General features: G+C 48.7%; 1 protein-coding gene across 2 annotated transcripts; it reads left to right on the top strand.

Moving 5' to 3' along the window:
• Positions 1–274: 274 nt before the first annotated feature.
• Positions 275–19,208, top strand: LOC138118781 (cytochrome P450 3A29-like). Of its 2 annotated transcripts, none has more exons than XM_069029992.1 (13): positions 275–867; positions 7,939–8,032; positions 9,133–9,185; positions 10,293–10,392; positions 10,783–10,896; positions 11,489–11,577; positions 12,139–12,287; positions 12,791–12,918; positions 13,226–13,310; positions 13,957–14,117; positions 14,296–14,522; positions 15,960–16,122; positions 18,087–19,208. In XM_069029992.1, exons 1-13 carry the CDS (start codon positions 821–823, stop codon positions 18,180–18,182), a joined length of 1,506 nt encoding a protein of 501 aa, XP_068886093.1. In that variant the 5' UTR covers positions 275–820; the 3' UTR covers positions 18,183–19,208. The 2 variants fall into 2 exon arrangements, with proteins under 2 accessions (XP_068886093.1, XP_068886092.1); XM_069029991.1 differs by lacking the exon at positions 275–867 and adding an exon at positions 6,963–7,085.
• Positions 19,209–19,515: the final 307 nt, after the last annotated feature.

The following is a 19,515-nucleotide window of genomic DNA, read 5'->3' as shown; positions in this document are numbered from 1 at the left end:
TTTTTGAGCCCATTTGGCTCCAAAGTGTACCATCCTCCAGCTTCCAGCCCTTACTCTTCTCAGGACGTGTTTCCCCCACACATGTTTTTGTGACTAGGGTTGGAGCACGGACATAAACATGGGAGTGGATGGGAAATCTGCCACAGTATTTGTAGCCTAAACAATACCAGAGAAAACAGATTGGCTTCCCGCCCTGCCCTGAACAGCACAAGCAGTGGCTTGACTGAATCAAGTAATCTGGGCTTTCATTACTGATCCTTTTCCTGCTATTTGTCTCTTTTGTTCCCCCTTTTTCCCTCTGCATTTTTGCTCCAGGGTTATTTATTTTTCTCCTTGCTCCTTTTCTGTTTTCTTTTTGCAAGCCTGACTCTTGTTTTTATTATTTTTCCTCTCCTCCTCTTGCCTCACTAATTATTTTCATTTCAAACTTGTATTTCCCACAAAATCAAAAGGAACTTTATGTGAACACGTTTTTGTTGGGTTTTTGTTCACTTCACTATGCTCCAGGAGTTCTTTAGCTTTGCTGTCTTGTTTACTTGGAAATGCTGGGCACGTCCCTCCAAGCCAAGGCGGTGTGGCCACTGACTTCCCAGCTTGGTAGAAACCTTCATTAAGTAGGCAATTGGCATGTTCATCACCATTTGTTAACGAGTTAGGATAATCCTAAATCAGACAAGGCTGACATGTGAAGTCATTCTTCGAGGTTTTACAAGGCAAATTTGTCAGCAGCGCTGAAACCTGTGAAGTCTTGTGGAATCAGAGGATCAGCACCTGCCCGTGGAGGAACAAGGAAGCTGCAAACCAAAGCTGTGTGACAAAAATGTGTTCAGAGGAAGAAGGGACCAACACCCACGGTGTCATTCAAAGGTAATTCCCTGCTTTGTGCAACTTCCAAGGGGTTCTGTGCACCCTTTATGCTGATGACACGCACCCTAGAAAAGCAGCTGGGGCAAAGCCACGGACTTGTTCTTTACCCTGAGCCTCCTTAATCTGAGTTTGTGCCCTCTGTGCACTTCACAGAAGGTGTAGACAAGGCTAAAAGGCAAGTTGGAAAAAAAAGCTTGTGTAATATAGCCTGGGACCTCATGCCAGGAGTGACAAAATGCCTGACAAACACAGGTGACCTCACCACAGCCCTGCCAAATTGGGAAGGATAAATATCCCACATTTGGTAGGAGGAAATTGAGGCACAGGCCAGCTTTGCCTGTGGGACCAAGCTGCAGTCTGTGTGGATGCTATCAGTGTGCCCAAGTGGCCTTGACTGCAATGTCCTCAGCACAGGGCGAAGAAAACACATCTTTCTTACAAAACAGCAGGATGAGTTATTTTTGGGTCTTTATAAATTGTCTGTTTTCCAGCACTATCATTCTTACCCTACCAGGGGAACATGACTGACCTAATTAGAGTCTAATTCCAACACTACAAGGCTCAACTTGTAAATACAAACTTTTTCAATCTTGAGTTATTTTTAATGTATGTACAAGCGCATCTGATCGGTATGAACACCCCAGAGGTGGGGGGCAGGGGAGGAGCAGGGCAATGGGACTCATCAGAGAAGCTGAACTATGGGAAGTTTGGTATAAATGAGGGCAAATTTTCAGACATATTTATGAGACTGACTTAATCTGCTGGGAGAATATCATCTGGGATTAAACCTCACATAACCTGATGGAAATTTGGAAATGTTTTATCCCCCCACTGTGGGGAGGACTGGCAGAGGAAGGATTCAGTATTCCAATTCTCTGTCCAGCAAAAAACATCCAGGGTGATCAATGAGGACGCTTTCATTGATCCATAGCTGTCCCCACACCACAGAAGAAATTAAAAGGTGAGAGAAGGATGCTTGTTTTCAATGAAGCCCATTTCACAACGCCAGCAAGGGTTAATGCAACCAGCCAAATGCTTGGCTTTAGCTGCAATAGAGAAATCCTGTGAGGTTGAGTGATAAGCCTCCATTCCACACCTGCTTGGATTCTCAAAGACTGTGCCTGAATGACAGTGCTGGGGATGGCTCATATCCAGCAGCTGCTGATAGGGAGCCCACAATGCCGAATGAGTCACGAGCCAAACAGCTTCATCCCTGCCCTGAGCGCATACCCAGAACGTGTCCAGAAAAAAACATGCAGAACCCAGGCATTGGAGACAGAAACAATGGGCCAAACTCTGCCCCTGGGCAGCCATGTGGCTCCAAGCACTGGGTCTGGCTGAGCAGAGATCCTGGCTCCAAAACAGATTCCAGAACACTGGACTGTTTCTAATGTGTGTCCTCGTGAGATAGGGTGGGTTTGGAGGTAAGGGGATGGTGGTAGAAAGGGCTGCATGTCATGTGTTTAGAGATGATGGCTTCAGGGTCATGTCATGATTTTTGTCTTTTTCTGGCTTGACTTCTGGTTTGGAAGTAGCTCAGCAGAAATTAAGGTCATTGCAAGTGATGCAATGACATTTTCTGGCTGCTTCATGCAGTGAGACTGAGCTACCAGCTGGGAGGTCTGAAAAGCCAGAGAAGTTCTTCTCTGGTACTATGTGAGCCAGCAAAGGAGAAGCCGTCCTTGGAGGAGCTGGTGTCCGAGCATGAGCGGGTAGTGCACACAGCACTGCCCCCTCTGTGCTTTCCAGAATTGGTTTTGTACCTTAACACTGGCTGTGGCTTATAATTTTCCATCCTTGTTCAGAAATTATAGAGGAGTGAAAGCGAGATTGGTTTCAGCTGTCAATGCTTCAGGAGTATTCAGCAGCATCGCTGGATGAAAGGAGCAATGTGGTCTTTTTGCTCTGCAGAGGTCTCAGAAATACCCAGGCATGAAGTGCTGTGTGGTTTCAGGCTTGGTGAGAAGGAAGGCAAAAGCTGGTGCCAGCCCTTGGTCCTTCCCTGGCTGCTGGAGCTTTTTGAGGATGGCATACATCTGGTGCTTTCCCATTTAGTCCTTTCAAGAGGCTCATTTGAGAGCACGGTTTGTAAGGAAGAGCCAGGAATAAACAGCTCATGATCCCATTTATGGGATGAGAGGAAAATAAGAAGGGAATTGTTAAAGATGGGACAGTCAGTGAATAAAAGCCTGGTTATTAATGGGGCTGACATTTTGCTGTCTCTTAGAAAGACTATGTGTGTTACAACTTTTCCCATAGTATGTGGAGGAAATGAAAACCTTTGGGTCTGTAACACAGCAGCTAACAAGAGAGCCTGAGATGCAGCAGAGTGTTCAGCTCCTGGGTAGGGTCTTCCACCAGTGCTCTGCATTTGTGCAGGACTTCTCTCCCCTTGGCCTCGTTCAGTCCCACCAAGCAGACAGTAGTAAAATTGCCTCTCCTTCAGGGAGGACCCTCTAGTTAAAATTTTTGTATCTCTGTCTATCTTGGAGTTTCAGAAACTGAAGTTCTGCATGAGGTTTAATATCATCCTCTGTTCCTCAGGCACCGTTCTCCCAGTTGGTGTAAGGTGCATTGTCCCATTTTCATCAGGGACTACAGCCGGACATCATGTCTCCTTCTGTTTGTATTAGCCATGGTGACCATTGGCTTTTGGATCCCCACATATGTCAGATTCTTGGCCACCTGTTCCCTCCCGGCTCAGAGGAGTGCAGGGTGTTGGCACAGCAGAAGGGTGCTGTGCTCCGGGGTGGCTGCCACAAACACAGGAAGAGCACCCAGTGCACGAAAGCCCAGCACGCTGCCACTGCAAAGAGGAGTGGCAGATAATGTGTGAGCTAATATTGAACTGGGATTGCTGCTGAGGTGGCACAGCAAGAGCAAACGTGCCAGGAGCCGCCACAGTGCCAGGGATTGCGTGGTGGCCAGAGGACAAGCATGGCAGAGCAGGGCCATGGCTTCAGTGCTGCCCAGGACCATCAAGAAACTCCCTGATGTGGGGGAAGAGGGTCACACTCAGTTACTCCTCCTCTCCCCAGGGCATAAGAATAAATAGTCTTTTAATAGCACTGTGCACATCACCGGGGCTCCAGCAAGCCTTTTTAGAGCCCTTGGGATTTTTATTAATGGGGAAAGCAGTGGCACTGTGTTGGTATCAGTAAGAAGGGCAATGTCAGAGAGGCTGAGGCCACATGTTCTCATGACCCAGAGGAGGACATTCCTTTTGGACCACTCTGGGTCCTTCATAGGTACAGATCTCTAACCTGGGAAACATCTCTAGGGCTGTGAACCAGCTCTGCCTTCTTATAACCATGCCCATAGATCAGCACATTGAAGAGGTCACTGGCATGTGGCTCCTGCCAATGGGGTTTAGCAGCTCTCTTGGAGACATCTCCTATTAATAAGTGATTACCTGAAATGGGAGGAGGGGGGGGAAGTGACAGTTTTGTGAAAGAGGTGTATTAGAAGCATTGGTTTCAACTCACAGGCTGCTGCTGATGCTATTTTTCACTTGTTTTAGCACATCTGCTGCACAAGTGCAGTGGGGAGCACTCACTGCTCCCCTTTTCGTACCACAAGATGTTTTGCTGGATCACCAGCCTTGGACAGACAAAAGCTGCATAGCCCAAACCTGGGCAACCTTCTTCCATTCTCTTAGACAAGGTGGTGGGATGTTGCAGCAGCCCCTCGCCTGCAGCGCTGTTGTGTGATTTGCTTGCCAACAATGCCAAACCCCTTTAAATATTGCTAGAAAAATTATCTGGAGAGCCTTTCCCTCTGCTTTATCCCTTCTGGATTCCATTTCAGTGATATTCACATTAGAAAAATAGTCTCAGTAAGTACAGAGTCTACCCTTACATTTGGTCTAAAGGGCTGTGTAAGGATAAAAGCATCACTTTAATACACGCAATTTGTATAAATTATCTTTCAGTGAGTGTTCAGGATGGCCCCACCTGCAGCTCTGAGTCATCACAGCAATTTTGACTGGGAGGTGGACATTTTATCAACTATGATTTTCTCAAATCTGCAGAGCTGGAGAGACACAGCACTTCAAGAGACCTGCAAAAAAACCAAACCAAAAGTCAGATGAATAAGGAGTTTGCAGAGGTTCACTAGCCACACAGTGAACCATAGCTCTAAATTAGCAAATTGCTCCCACTCAAACTTGTTTTGGACAAATGAGCAATTTCCTTGTATGCAAAAATGCTTGCACAGTTTATTTACATATTTTGGAGGCTAGCTAGCATCCTTGTTCTCCAGCTCTGAAGTCTGTCTTTGCTTCAGTTCCTGTCTGAGAGAGAAGAAAATACTGGACCACAAACCTGCTTCCCGCTGAGAAATCACAACAGCTGTTAGAAGTGATTGGAAAATCAAAGGGTTTGTGCGAGAGAAGAAATGTAGCTAATCCCAGCCAGGGAGTTACTGCTCCAGCACCTGGTTTCTCCTCCTGCTCCTCACTGCTGCTGTTTATGTCCTTTCTGGTATGGGACCTGTCAAGGAGAAGAACCAGCCTCTGGATGCAAGAGAAGGGATGACTCCCCGAGTACAGTTGCTTCAAGGTGTCTTAAAAGGGGCAGATCCCATAAAATGGAGAATAAAGTTCTTGTCACAGTAGGCTGCTTGAGCTCAGTTCTTCAGAGCAGCGTGGAGAAGCAGGAATCAGGGATGTGCCTCCATAAAATGGTTAATTGATTACTGTCAGCCCGTGGTTATGTGAATCATTGAGCACATCGAGGCTGTGCAATGCTGGAGATGTCCGAGACACTGACCTACCAAGACTGGCAGTGCTGCTGCTCAGCTCTTCCACATAAGTGTGGAGGTGACTGCTGGACCCACCCGCAGCTCAGCCCATGCTGCATGTGTTTTATGAGACAAAAGAAATGTTTGGGCAGAGGCAAAATCCACTGCTGGCCTGTGGGTAGAGCCACGTGAGATCTGACTGGCAGGTAACTGCAGAAGCACTTGGGTTTCTTTAAGGCTGAGTGTGTCAAAGGCAGGAGAGTAATGTCTGATGCAGGTGAGTGTGATGTGCATGGAGGGTCCTTAGCTGGGTCCATGTGGCTCTAGTGGTGCGTTCAGGGAACACGGAGAAGGGGACAGTGCTGGACTGAACAGAGAAAGACATTTGTGGCCCTTCCCCGTGTGATGGGAACGAAGGACACCATGTGCTGACCCATCCCCACACCTGCCCAGCAGCACGGGATGTTTGCATATGCTTGAACTAAACTGGCCAGAGGCTCCAATGTGTCTCCATACACGTAATGCATTTCCCATTTCTCTGGCAGAAAGCAGCCAGTCCCGTGTCTGTGTCTGAGGGGGAAACTGAGCTGCCTAAAGCCAAATAGCATCATCTTGTGCAACCTGACTGCGGCGAGAACGCCCGGGGCAGAGGGGATGTGGGAATCCATCCCCAGGTGACACGGCTGGGGAGTGCCCGGCCCTCAGCACCTCCTGTCCTGTCCTGGTGGCTCCCTGGGGGTGGCAGGGCACCGAAGCCACCGCTCCCAGCAGCGGGACATCAGGCAGAGCCTCCGCCGGCACAGGCGCGACTACAAGTTATGCTGCCACATAGATACAGGACTGTGTCTTGCAAAGGATCTGCCTGAGGGCAACGAGCCCCTTTCAGCCTGGGCAGGTGTTTGGTGCAGGTCTGCGTCCTCCTGGACCCTAAACAGGAGCTACAGGACATGATACGTGGAGGTGACAGAGGAGGCACAGGGGAAGGTGTAGACACAGACAGCCCCCGGAGCTGGAACAGACGGGACACAGGAACAGCTCCTTGTCCCTCCACAGGCAGCGCGAGGAGCCCGGGGCGCTTCCGCCCTTTGCTCCGTTTGAGCAAATCGCCCTTTCAGCGATTTCCAGCCCCAGGGGGAGCGGGGACCGACACCCCGGGCCCGGAGGACCCGCCCGGGGCCCGGCCCTGAGGCTCCGAGCGGGGGGGAAGCGCCGCCTCCCGCACGTGAGGGCGGGCCGAGGCTGGGCCGAGGCTGGGCCGGGGCTGGGCCGGGGCTGGGCCGGGGCTGGGCCGGGGCTGGGCCGAGGCTGGGCCGGGGCTGGGCCGGGGCTGGGCCGGGGCTGGGCCGGGGCTGGGCCGGGGCTGGGCCGGGGCGCGGCGGCGGCAGCCGCGGGCGGACAGCGGGCACCATGCAGCTCCTGCCTAGCCTGTCCCCCGCCACCTGGCTGCTCCTCATCGCCTTCCTGTGCCTCGTGGCCCTGTGAGTAGAGGCCGGTCCCCTGGGGGACCGGGCAGGAGGAGAGCCCGGTGCCAGCGAGGTTCGAGTGAATTAGCGCTGCCCTCAGGGCACAGCGAGGGCTGCTCAGGGGGGCTGCGCGGCCCCGCTGCCAGCGGGAAGGAGCGAGCTGGGCTGGACGGGGCGGGAAATCATAGGGAATACTTGATTTTTTTTTTTTTTTTTTTTTTTAACTTTTCCCAAGAAGGAGTAACTTCCTGGTGTTTAAAGACAGCGGCATCCGTGGCGTCCTTGGACTGTGCGAGCTGGGAGCAGCGCAGGGTGATGCCGGAGCTGCTGCCAGCAGAACCCCCCGATTAAGTAGTTCTGTTGGCAAAACTTAGGCTTATGTGGCTCAGGGGAGCTGTAGTGAGCTATGCAGGCAAAAACTTAATTTTGCTGTGGTAATTTATGTCCCTGCCGTGCCGCTGTAGCGCGGCCACCTGAGCATCGCAGGACGTCTTGGCAAAGACTAACACAAGGGCAAACCCCAGCTTCAGAACTCAGTCGCTCCGAGACCTCTCCTGAGTCACCCGAGGCACGGTAGTCTGATCTGGGCGACTAAATGAGGCCCTGAATAAAGCCCTGAGGTGCCCATGTACGCTGGTTTGCCTAGGCTGGGCTGCAGCTCCTTTCAGCCCTTGTCTTCCATCAAAACATGCCCCAGGTGATCCTGCATTTACTGCAAAGAGTATCCTCAGCAGGGCTGCTGCTGATCCATAATTATAGCTTTCTCTGAGTGACAGGAACCAGTTATTTAAGCAGTTCCCGTGCTTCAGGAAGAAGTATCTTGTGTTTTCATTGCATAAGTGCTTCTCACATGCTCTTTGCTTGGCAGCTATGGGATATGGCCCTACCAGACCTTCAAGAAGCTGGGCATTCCTGGCCCAAGGCCTCTGCCGTTTGTGGGGACTTTCCTGGAGTACCAGCATGTGAGTACCAGCAGCTGCTGCTCTGTAGTGCCTTAGATCCTTCTTGTGGCTGATGCTGTTTCCCCCATTCCTTGGGCATCTCTCTTCTCTGTCCTTGATTCAGTCAGATGAAAATTATGCTTTTAGGTGGGAAGCTCTCTGGACACACAGAGAACATAAAAGTTCAGGCTGACCTAAATGAGGTGTGCTGTGTTTTAAAGCTACTTTGTAATTTTTTGTTTCTCCCTGTGTTTCTACCTGCTCTTGAGCAGCTGAAGTTCTGTTAGAAACAAAAAAAATATATTGGAGAGATGCCTAAGACTGTTGTTTTCTGGGAACTGCATGGTTTTTTGCCCTTTTTATCATCAACATGAAGAGGCTGAATTAGGCTCAGCAATGCCTCATCCAACTATTTGCTGTTGGGCCAGCATGAGACTAAGCCAGACAAATAGATTTTTAAATAAAACTCAAGTATTCTCAAACTACCAAACCTTATCACATAACAAGGCAGTAGCTGATCCCAGGTAATTGATTGCAAATGCAGAATAAGTGTATTGGCTTCAATAAAAGAGGTGTTTTACTTGTGTTTGCTGGGTTTACATCACGCATGTTGCCTCTTACTAATGGTTTAGCGAGTGTTACGTGTCCCATAAGTTTCATCCTTACACGTAACATCATTTAAAACCCTGATAGAAACAAATAAAAATCCATGTTCACTCCAGTTCAGTAACTGCAGAGGAAGATCATATGAGGACAAGGCAGCAGCAGCTCTTAACTTGTTGAGCTGAAGGTGAAAGGACACCCTGGGATCCAGTTCTGCCTCCTAACTCTGCTCACTAAAACTTTGTACCCTGTCATACCTTGTCTTCGTTACATTTTTAGGTCAGATTTGCTGCTGGAAGTTGAAAGTGCCTTTTTTTTTTTTAATCTCTGCTTTCTTTTTTCTCTCCAATGCAAATGTCCCCTAAGCATCTATGTGATGCTTAAGAGGACCATGCACCTGCCAACCTTAACCTCTGCCACTTAGAACAGGGCTGTGGGATGCACTGTGCTGCCAGCTGTGACCTGCTTTGATCACTTTTCACTGGCAAACTGTTCATTTCTCCTTTCTTCTTTTCCAGGGAGTCCACAAATTTGATCAGAAATGCTTTGAAAAGTATGGAAAAATCTGGGGGTGAGTTTCTGCAGAACAAAACTACAAGTTTGGGGTGCTCTGCAGCCCCAAAATAGAATGGGAAAAGGTACTCCACTATCATGTGTTTCAGCACTGTAATTCCAGCAGTGACTGCCTGGGAGAATTGAGGTTCACCACTGGGAAAGTCTCCACCCATCTCTCCAAGGCTTCTCTCCGGCTGGGATTTCAGTGTGGTGTGGGGCTGGGATGGTGATGACCAGTTTGTGGGGTCATTTGTTTGCAGAAGCTTTGAAAATCACCTCCACTGCTTGGTGTCAAACTGAGCCTCCTGCCTTTGAAGCTGCTCTTCTGTGTGTCTGGAGCAGAAAGCAAGCTGCAGGCTGCCACGGTGTTTTTCATCTTGCTCCCTGCTTCTCCCAGAGCTGGGGCACAAGCTAACTTTCAACCTGCCTCCCTGCTCCCTGCACAGTGCTTCTTTTGTGTGGGGGCCTCTTATCATGCTTCTACTGAGAGCCTCTCAAACCAAAACAAAATTGCTCTGCAAAAAAATCCTGTGAGGCTTCATGAAAACCTGGTGCATTTTTTCTAAAGATTAAATGTTCACAAGCTTCTTGAAGATGGCAGCTTCCCTCAGCTGTGGCCCAAGGCTCCCTGCCCTTTAGCCCACACCATGACTTTTAAGGTTTTCTGTCTCTGTTGATTGGAAAATGGAGGAGACAAATGAGTTTTTCGCCTCTCAATGCCTTGTAGGCCAGACAGGAAATCTGTTCCCCCCACAGGTGGGTTATTTGGTGTGGATTTCTTGTCTCTAGCCATCAGTAGTGGAAGCAGCTCAGACAGCCTGCGTGCAGGGCATCAACATTGTGGCAAAAAGCTGCCTTTTATCTAAACCCACACAGCTTTGGCAACTCTTCAGTACCACAGACAATTGACAGAAATGCTCATGCTGCCCATATTTGTCACTTTCTTTCCCTTTATCCTGTTTTACTACATAATAAATAAGTTTCAGCCTCATCCTTCCAGCTGTTTTGTCAGAGTCAACTCAGGTGGCCCGAACCAGTTGTGCCATGGCTCTGGACGGAGCAGGCTGCTTTTGCTCCAGCTGACCATGAAGGATGAACTGACTGTGGGTTTCTCTTGGCTTAGGATTTATGATGGCAGGCAGCCCGTGCTGGCTGTTTTGGACCCCATCCTCATCAAAAACATCCTGGTGAAAGAGTGCTACAACATTTTTACTAATCGCCGGGTAGGTGCCTAGTCCCATGCTTTGCTGTCCAGTACAGAGTACATGCAGCAAGAAAGGAGTTTCTTCTTGGTTTCTGTTCTCCTCTGAGCCCTTCAGCAAGTACTTACTCTCTGATGTGCCCCAGTTTATTGATGGTACCAACATCAAAACTCTGCTAGAGAGGTGTAGGGACCACTCTGGCTGGGACATTGGGCCATCAGCCTGGTTGTGCCCTAGGGCTGATGTCATTTATGACTCTTAGACTTTTGTTTCCATTTCTATTTACTGGTTGAGGTAGAGCTGGCATGACTTCAGGGGCCGAGTCAACACTCCATGGAAGGCTTTTCTTTGCATTTCTGTCATGTGGAAGGGGGCTGTAAACATTCTCCTGTCTCCTGTTCTCCTGTGCAGAACTTTGGTCTGAACGGGATCCTGGAGTCGGCCCTCAATGTGGCTGCAGATGAGCAGTGGAAAAGGATTCGCACAGTGCTGTCTCCAACCTTCACCAGTGGGAAGCTGAAGGAGGTAAAGCTCAGGCCACTGGTACTTTGCATCAGTAGCTGGAGGGAGAACTGAGCTGTTTCTGAGTGCAGACCTTCCCCTCAAATGGGGAAGTTGCCCTGTTTGGCAGGACCACATCCATGAACACCTGCATTGTTGGTACCGTTCAGCAATACAGTGTCTGTCTGCCATCCCAGGGAGGGAGTCAGGAGAAGGGGGTGGGGGGTGAAACAGCACACAAGGTATTGCAAGCTGGGGCTGTTGGCACTATGGCCTGTATGTTCATCCTGCTAAACACATCGCTCAGGCCATGGTTGTCCATTTTCTATGTGCCCAGGAGCCATGTTCACTCCCAGCTGGAGTGGATGCTTAGCTGGACTGGGAGCTGTCTGTGGATTTTTGGAGGAGAGCCTTGCTCAGTCCTAGTCAGATGAGCTCTCTGGGCAGGTTGTTAAGATGAGAGAAAGCAACGTCCGAGGCCTGGAAATGAGTTTCCCCTTGCTTGCCCTTCCCCCCACAAGCCGTACATGGCAAGTGGCAGATGGCAGTGTGGCCCAGCCTTGTTTGGTGGCAGGGAAAGAGTCAATAGTGCTTTCTGCTTTGGTTTGCATTTCAGATGTTCCATATCATTAATCACTATGGTGAAAAACTAGTGAAAAACACTGAGAAGAAAGTGGCTAATGATGAGTTTGTGGCTGCAAAGGAGTGAGTAACTGTGTGAGGCTGACAGCAAAGGGTTTGTATTCAGTATGGGGAGGAGCCTGTTCTGGAGAGCCTTTTCCACACTGCAGCATGGAGCCCTTGTCAGCTATGGAAGCAAACTCCAGAGCAGTCATGGGCATGGCATGTTCCTCAGCAGTGGGCTTGATGTGCTCTGCTTTGCTCAGATGGGAGAGCTGTGCCCTGTTCCCCATTTCATTTTACTGGGGATGCATTTTGAGAAAGGAAGCATTTTCCAGAATTCTTCCAGAAGCTGCACAAGATGTGGTATTTTTGGATGTAATTTTTGCAATCTCTTTTACAGATGAAAATCAGAATATAGTCTTTGTTACCCTGGACTGCAGTTCAGTGCTTTCCAACTACAGCTTAGGTTTTTGAAGCAGAGAAAAATTGGGGGAATGAATGCAACTGGGGAAACTTCAGTAAATACAATGGTGGCTACTGCTTTAAGAGAGATTCCTTCTCACAAGGATTGTTCCTAGATGGGCTCTTATTTACTGCTGTGGTTGGGTTCATCTCATTCACTTTCTCTTCTTCTCTACTCAGCATTTTTGGAGCTTACAGCATGGATGTGGTGACCAGCACTTCTTTCAGTGTCAATGTTGACTCCATGAACAACCCCAATGACCCTTTTGTCACCAACATTAAGAAATTTCTCCAATTCAGTTTCCTAAGTCCTGTGTTCTTACTCATAGGTATGACAAACCACATCTCATACAGCCCTGAATCAGTCAAAGGTGCTGCATTTTCTGGTAGCTCCCTTATGTCTTTGAGTCCTTTTTGCCATATGGGAGATGCTTAGCACTTTACAGGATTGGATTTACAGTCTCAGATCTGCAGAAATATTTCCCCAGGGAAACCACAGCCAGGATTTGTACAGCCTCTATGGGTCTTAGCAGCATCCTGCTATGAGCAGAGACCCTGTTTGCAGAGATGCTGGAGAGCTGCTCTATCACAGAGATCTGCACTTATTGTTGTATTGTGGTCATAAGGTAACATATGGAGGAGATTCTCTGGTGCTATTGCATCCCAGCCATGGTTAGGTAAAAAGAGATGGAGGCAACAAAAAGGGTCAGGGCAACATCAAAAAGGCAGCATCAGGGTCCAGATGTACTGCTCCTTTCTATGCTTTGTGCCAGTTCTGACTTTCTCAGGACCCCTTTGAGCTCAAGTATGTTGGTCTCTTCTTTCCTTCTAGTGTTGTTCCCCTTTGTTATCCCTGTGCTGGAAAAGATGAAGGTGACTCTGTTACCCTCAGACGTCATGGACTTCTTCAAGAATGTCTTCACAAAACTAAAGAAGGAACGGGAAAAGGGCAGCAGCACGGTGAGTCCAGCCTAGGTGTCCTCTTCAGGAGAAGTCCTGAGTGCAGGAGGGACCTGGTGGCATCTTCAGAAGCTGTGGTGTGTCACCTGCTCTCCAACCCCACCAAACCTGAGAAAGGCTAGAACCACGGCCTGCTTTTGTGTCCAAGTGGAGAAAAATCTGTGTTCATAGAGGGTCTGTAGTCCAGACCTCATCGTGCGCTGAAGCCATGAGCTGTGAGTGGAGCAGGTGTCTCAGCAAGGGACTTGTGCTGGACAAGGTTTGCTTCCTCCTCACCCACATCTTCTCTGCCTCTGTTTCTCCCCAGGACCGGGTGGATTTCCTGCAGCTCATGATTGAATCGCAGAACTCACGGGATGGCTCCAAGTCTGCGGAGACCAACTTGGACAAAAGTATGTCTTGAGATATGTTCTCCTCTCAGCAGAAAGCAGTAGTTCCTTAGCCATTTAAGAGGGAAGCAGGGAGAGGATTTTAGTCATTAATCCCATGAAAGATTCAAGGTCTCAGTAGTGGGGCTGTAGTGATGTTTATCACAGATCAGCCATATTTTTATTGTGTCCCATTTCCTGGGATAAATCCTGAGGTGTGTCTGTGCAACAAAGAGCAAAGAGTGAGTGTCTCCTTACCCCCATTTCTTATTTTGGCCTCTGAAGGCCAGCAGTGTTGGCTGTATATCAAAAAGCACACAAAGCACATATGCCGTGTGTACCTTGCTCACCTGTGGGCTCATCTCTGTTCCCGATCCTAGGTAAACTAAGAAAATAATTGCTCAGCTAAGGCACAGTCCCAGTCCATCAACCTCAGTCAAGGCAGGATGCTTCTAAACTTTTGAGGTGCCAGGACAGGGTATTTGTTGGACACCCTGCACTGCATCCTGCACCCCTTTGTAGTACCAGAGGGAAAGCTGGATATTTCCTTTACCAACTGTTACATAGCTAGGAGTAGCATTACTTAGACTGATGACTGGGATGCTGAATTCACGAGGGTTGATTACTGTCATTTTCAGCTTCTTGTATGTGCCTCTGTGCCTTTTTTCAGCATTAAGTGATGAGGAGGTTCTGGCCCAGGCTCTTATCTTTGTCTTTGCTGGTTATGAGACCACCAGCTCCACCCTCAGCTACATAGCCTACAACCTGGCCATCCACCCTGACGTGCAGCAGCGACTCCAGGACGAGGTGGATGCGCACCTGCCTAACAAGGTAAAGGAGGGTGAGAAGATGCTGGAGTTGTTCCCACCTGTGCCTTGCAAACCCAGGTTGGAAACAGAGTGGCAGAGGTGCTGGCCCTGAGACTCCCCTTTCCCTGGAAGCGCTGGGGGGGTGGCTGTGGGGGTGGGAGTTGCAGTGCTGTGTTCTCAGCCCCCCATTCCTCTCCCAGGCCACTCCCACGTACAACGCCATCACTCAGATGGAGTACCTGGATATGGTGGTGAACGAATCCATCCGGCTCTACCCCGCTGGGGGCCGGATTGAGAGGGTCTGCAAGAAGACTGTGGAGCTCAATGGTGTGACTATTCCAGAGGGAATGGTGGTCTTGATCCCAGCCTTTGTGCTGCACCGGGACCCGCAGTACTGGCCAGAGCCAGACGAGTTCAGGCCTGAGAGGTGAGGGCCTTGTGGGGGGAATTGCTGCATGCTCCACCTCAGCCCTGGGAGCAGGAATGGCAGCAAAAGTGGGGAATGCGTGATTATAACATTTAAATTAGGCATTTATCATTGTCTGACATCTAGTCCCAGCATTACCGTGAGGGGAGTTTTATGATCTACATCCATAAACTGTGCATGGAATTTAATTAACTGCATTGAAGGGAGCAACAGTGAGAGCAGCTCCCAGCAGCTGTAACACTGAGGGGTTTATGGCCAGATATTAAAGCAAGAGCCATAGGGTGACTGGCACGATGCCCTGCAAATCAGCAGTGGAAGGGCAAAGATGGGAAGGAAATAAAACTTAATTTTTAACTCAAGTTATGAAGCAATCTTTGCTTAGGAGCTCTGTCAGACCCTGCAAAATGAGGCAATAGCCCAAGGCAGACCTGGGATACCATGAACCTGGTAGTCTTCAGGTAGCCACCAAGACTTTGAGGCTTGGTCCTGAGAGAGCAGGACCAGACCTCTGCTCTTGCACCTGGAGCTGAAATACCCCTGGAAGCTAATCCTGGTGTGTGGTGACCTTTGGGACAAAATTTGGCCGTGGTATCAAGCAGGAGCACCTACAGAGCCTATGGTCACTTTGTGTTGAATTCAGAAGGAAACAGCCAAATGGGAGTGCTCTGGCAATGGGCCAGGCTACACCAGTTGCTCCAGTAGCCACATCCTTATTCCAGTTGTCAAGCTGGGCATGGGTAGCTGGACAGGAACTGTTTAGGGCTCACTTGCCTTGCTGGGAGTTCATCAGAGAGATGTGCTGATGTCTCAGTAGTGAGATACTTCACTTCTGACTTAGCACGGCTGAGGTTTGTACCTGGACCTCATGCTCTGGGAATGAAAAGCTTTCTGACATGAAAACTAGCTGATCACTAAGAAGTATTACTGAAAATGCTCAGTGGCAAATTTCTCTGTGAAGCTGATTGTTCTTCCCTGTTTTTCATGATGAGGAAAGGAGTGGGGCTGACATGTCTCAAAAGCAGCCCTGCCTTTAGTCACGCAGGGGGAGAACATCTTTGTGTTCACTCGGTCCTTTGATCTGCAGGGAAGCTGTGGAGCTGTAGACCTCTGTGGTTTAGGGTTTGAAATCTGGGTTCCATTTTGGAGCTGAGAGGGAGTTTTGAGAAAAGAGTAGTTACAAAATCCATTAGTGTATTTCAGTATTCCCAGGTCACTCAAAGCACCTGGATTTGCACAACCAAATCCGAGCAGTAGAATAAAAGCAGAGGCATAAGGTATCTGTTGAGACAGAAATAAAGGACTTAGCTGGATTCTTCTTATATGCACAGAAGCACAAAAAGCTTTTGCCTTCCCAGACCCCTCATCACTTCAGATTTGGAAGCTGACACATCCTGGAACAGTAGCTCTTGCTAACTTGGTTTTTTTGGTTGTAATCAGGTTCAGTAAAGAGAACAAAGAGGGTATTGACCCCTACACCTTCCTGCCATTCGGGGCTGGCCCCAGGAACTGCATAGGGATGAGGTTTGCTCTCCTCATCATGAAAGTGGCTGTGGTCGTCCTGTTGCAGAACTTCTCCTTCAGAACCTGCAAAGACACACCGGTGAGGATGTGGGGTGGTGTGTCTCGTTATCTTCCCTTACTCCCACTGAGATGGTCCTACTGTTACATGGGAATAACTGTTTAAATCTCAGTTAATTTCAAGGGGTTCACCGCAAGTTACTGAGGCTTTTTTTAATTCTCTAGAGAAGCATATTTAATTTTGGTGGGATGTTTAGGCTGAAATCCCTGAAGTCCTGTGCCTATCTTTGGGTTCACCTAAATTGTGGGGTGCTCTCTCCCCCACAGTGCACTGTCAGTCTGTTTGACCCAGCTTAGGAAGACCCTGCTCCAGAGAGCAAGAAAAGAATGTCCCCCAGCTCATGCCAAAGCTGTGCTTTGCAGCACAAACGTGGCTGTTCTCTGTGGGACATCCCAAGACACCAAAATTCATCTCTTACAGGCCAGGGCAGTCCCTAAAGGGTAGCAATTTTCAAACAAACACAATCTGGGTTAAGTTTGAATTGGTGACCCTCTCCCTCTTCTAGACTAAGCAAGATCCCACCAGGCTTTGGTTTTGCCCACCATTTGGTTTTTGCCCAGTGAATGCTGCATACAGTACTGATGGGATGGGCCTGGCAGGGTGGGAGTGCTTGACATGAAACAAATGCAGGAGTTGTTGGAAATGATCTGTCAGTCCAGCCCTGCTGAGAGCACGGCAGCTCCCTGTGCCTCAGGCAGGCAGCACTACCATGTTTCCAGCCCGACCCAGCTCCCTGCACTCACTGCTGCAAGAGGCTGGGCCATTATTACATCCTGTTGGTGAGGAGAGCTTGGGAAATCAGAGCACAGGGGGCAACAAGTCACTCAAAGGACGTTTGTTGTAAGAAACAGAAAAATCCTTATTAAATTATTACTTGGCTCGGGTGCTCAGCTGGAATCTCTGCAGATTCAGATTGCAGCTCAACTAGTAACCTGGAGGTGAAAGACTGTAATAGTCCATTAACAATGCAGTGACCTATCCACCCTCCCCCAAGTCTAATGACATTTTTCTAGTCCTCTGCAATCCATAAAATTGATTCTTTTTATAACTGCCTTTAATTAAAAGGAGACAAGTTAAATATGTATTGTATTATTGGTGCCCATAGGTTTATGGGGCTCTTTCAGCCCTTTTTTCTACAGAAGGTGTCATGTACAACAGATCAGAGTGGGAGGGAAAACTTCATGCTGGAACATCCCTTTGGAACATGTATATGGAAGCTGCTGCCTCTTCTCACTGCTTCACTGATGGCACATTGGGCTCCGAGCCATATTGCTTAAATTTTCTGAAACAAAGCTTACTGGGATATGGGGTCTGAATGTGGCCTGTTGGGCTGGGTGTGTCACCCTTGTCCTGAGGGGGAGAGGAGGAGCTGGGGTATGAGCACCATCCATTGGTGGGGGAGACTTAAAACACTTCCCTCCCACAAGATGACTCCCTCCAGCACCAGCTTTAAACATTGCTTCTAGTGAGATTCCCAGCCTACCCCATGGAAACCTTTTCACGTGAGGATGCTTTTGCTTTGGAACTCGCTCTGAGCAGCGATTTTAGTTTTGCTCTTCCTAGAGAGCTTATTGCTCCTCCAGCTCCCATTATGATTTAGCTGCCCTTAGCACTAACACACTTCTGCATTAAACAAAATGGCACTGCATGCCCCCATTTAGCTGCAGCTCCCTGGGTGGGATTTGGCTGCTCTTCCCTCCATGTGCAGCCTGTTGATCAGTGCACTGATCTCTTTGTACTGTGCCACGTGAGAGCCTGAACTCACCAACCAGATTATCCAAGAGCTGAGGGCTGTTAAACACCAGCTGGTAGCTGCTTTGCATGAGCAATAGTGATGCTCCTGCTGTAGGTACACCTGTGAGTTGGGAAATGCATTGAAAACAAGTGGTAGCCGGGATGTGTGTGAGCTGTAGGGCTCCTGTTGTCCTGTCTGTCCTTTCTCCCAGCTGATGTGGCTGTTTTGTTGTTTTTTCCTCCTGCTGAAGATCCCACTGGTCCTGGACTCGAAAGGTTTCATGCAGCCAAAGAAGCCCATTGTCCTGAAGATGGTCCCCAGAGACCAGGCTGACCTGAAGAAGTGAAGAAAGCAGGAACAGAGCAAGAGACTCTTATTTAATGGTGCCTCCTTCCCCTCTTGAGAGGAGACCAAGTTAATGTGTTCGCTGTAGGAATACCAGGGGTGCAACCCCCCCATTTCATGGGGGTTTGGCCCAGCACAATTACATGAGCATTATCCTAATGAACACGAGCCCCAGGTCCTGCTGTCCCCAATCACAATAGGCATTTTGCGAGACCATTTGCACTTGAGTTATTTGGGCATTTTTTTCTCTCTCTCTGAAGAGGCACTTTTCTAAGCAATTTGATTCCAGACATTGTCAGTCTCTTCTGGCAGTGTAATTTAAATCAAGATAGGGAGAGCAAATTGCACATAGTTAAGTAATGCTGCCATTGCTCCTGTTCCCACTGCCTGCTGGGTGACTTTGTGTGTCTTCTGGTTTTATTCTCCTGGGAATGCAGAGTTGTCCGGGGCTATTTCCTCAGCTCTGTGCTGTGACCCTGACAGGTGTTAAAATGGTCACATCCTTTAAGGACTGAATGCCTGCAGCAGATTTTCTGATGCTGATTTATTTAGATTTTGGTATGATTTTAGATGGCTTTTGTGTGATTCCAAGTGCAGATGAGTTCACTGGAGGAGCCCAGAGAGAAGCAGTTACCCCTAATGACTGGAGATTTGCAGAGTGGGAGAGAAGTGTCCCACGTGTGTTGCCTGATTGTTTGCTTATTTTATCGTGGGCATGCAGCCATCTCCCATGGAAGGGATTGTCAACACAGGTACCATCCATACTGCAATCATGACATCTTTTAGTCTGATTTATATTAGGCTGCTGCAAGACCAACGTAACTAAATTAATAATTATGCAGGGTGCAGCACTGAGAGCCTTCAGATGTCCTGGACAACCCTGTCTGGAAGAAAGGTGCCTTTGCCTATTGAGAGCTTCAAAATCTTGCCAAACTTTCTAATTTTTGTACAGTCTAGAATTTCATATTATTCCTCCAAAATCTGCTGCTGGAATGCTAACTGATAAAAAGTTCACTTACCTCTCCTATGACCAGCTGATGCCAGTCTCTGCTGCTCTGCTTTCTCCATACACAAGTGACTCCATCTGAAGATCCCATAAGCCTTTGGCCAGGTGACAATGTCCCATCACCTCTCCCAGCTGGATTCCTCCTTTCTTTGGTGGGATTCTCAAAAATCAGTGCTGCGGAGTGGAGATAGAAGCTTTCTTGTTCAATTCATTCTTCTGCTGTCACCTTGTGACACCACAAATCACTGGGCAGATGGTCCTGCTTCTCTCAGCCAAGCATTTGTATTGCTGTGAGAGTAGAGGGATTTGATTCTGCACAGCAGCTGAC

Source organism: Aphelocoma coerulescens, chromosome 14 (genome assembly GCF_041296385.1).
Source record: "Aphelocoma coerulescens isolate FSJ_1873_10779 chromosome 14, UR_Acoe_1.0, whole genome shotgun sequence".
Lineage (NCBI taxonomy): Eukaryota > Metazoa > Chordata > Aves > Passeriformes > Corvidae > Aphelocoma > Aphelocoma coerulescens.
The sequence above is the reverse complement of the archived record's forward strand: the minus strand, read 5'-3'. Positions and strand labels throughout refer to the sequence as shown.

Coding starts and splice junctions, on each gene's coding strand:
- LOC138118781 (XM_069029991.1), top strand. CDS start 7,015: ATGCAGCTCCTGCCTAGCCTGTCCCCCGCCACCTGGCTGCTCCTCATC. Junction 9,186..10,292: donor AAGTATGGAAAAATCTGGGG/GTGAGTTTCTGC, acceptor CTCTTGGCTTAG/GATTTATGATGGCAGGCAGC. Junction 12,919..13,225: donor GGGAAAAGGGCAGCAGCACG/GTGAGTCCAGCC, acceptor GTTTCTCCCCAG/GACCGGGTGGATTTCCTGCA.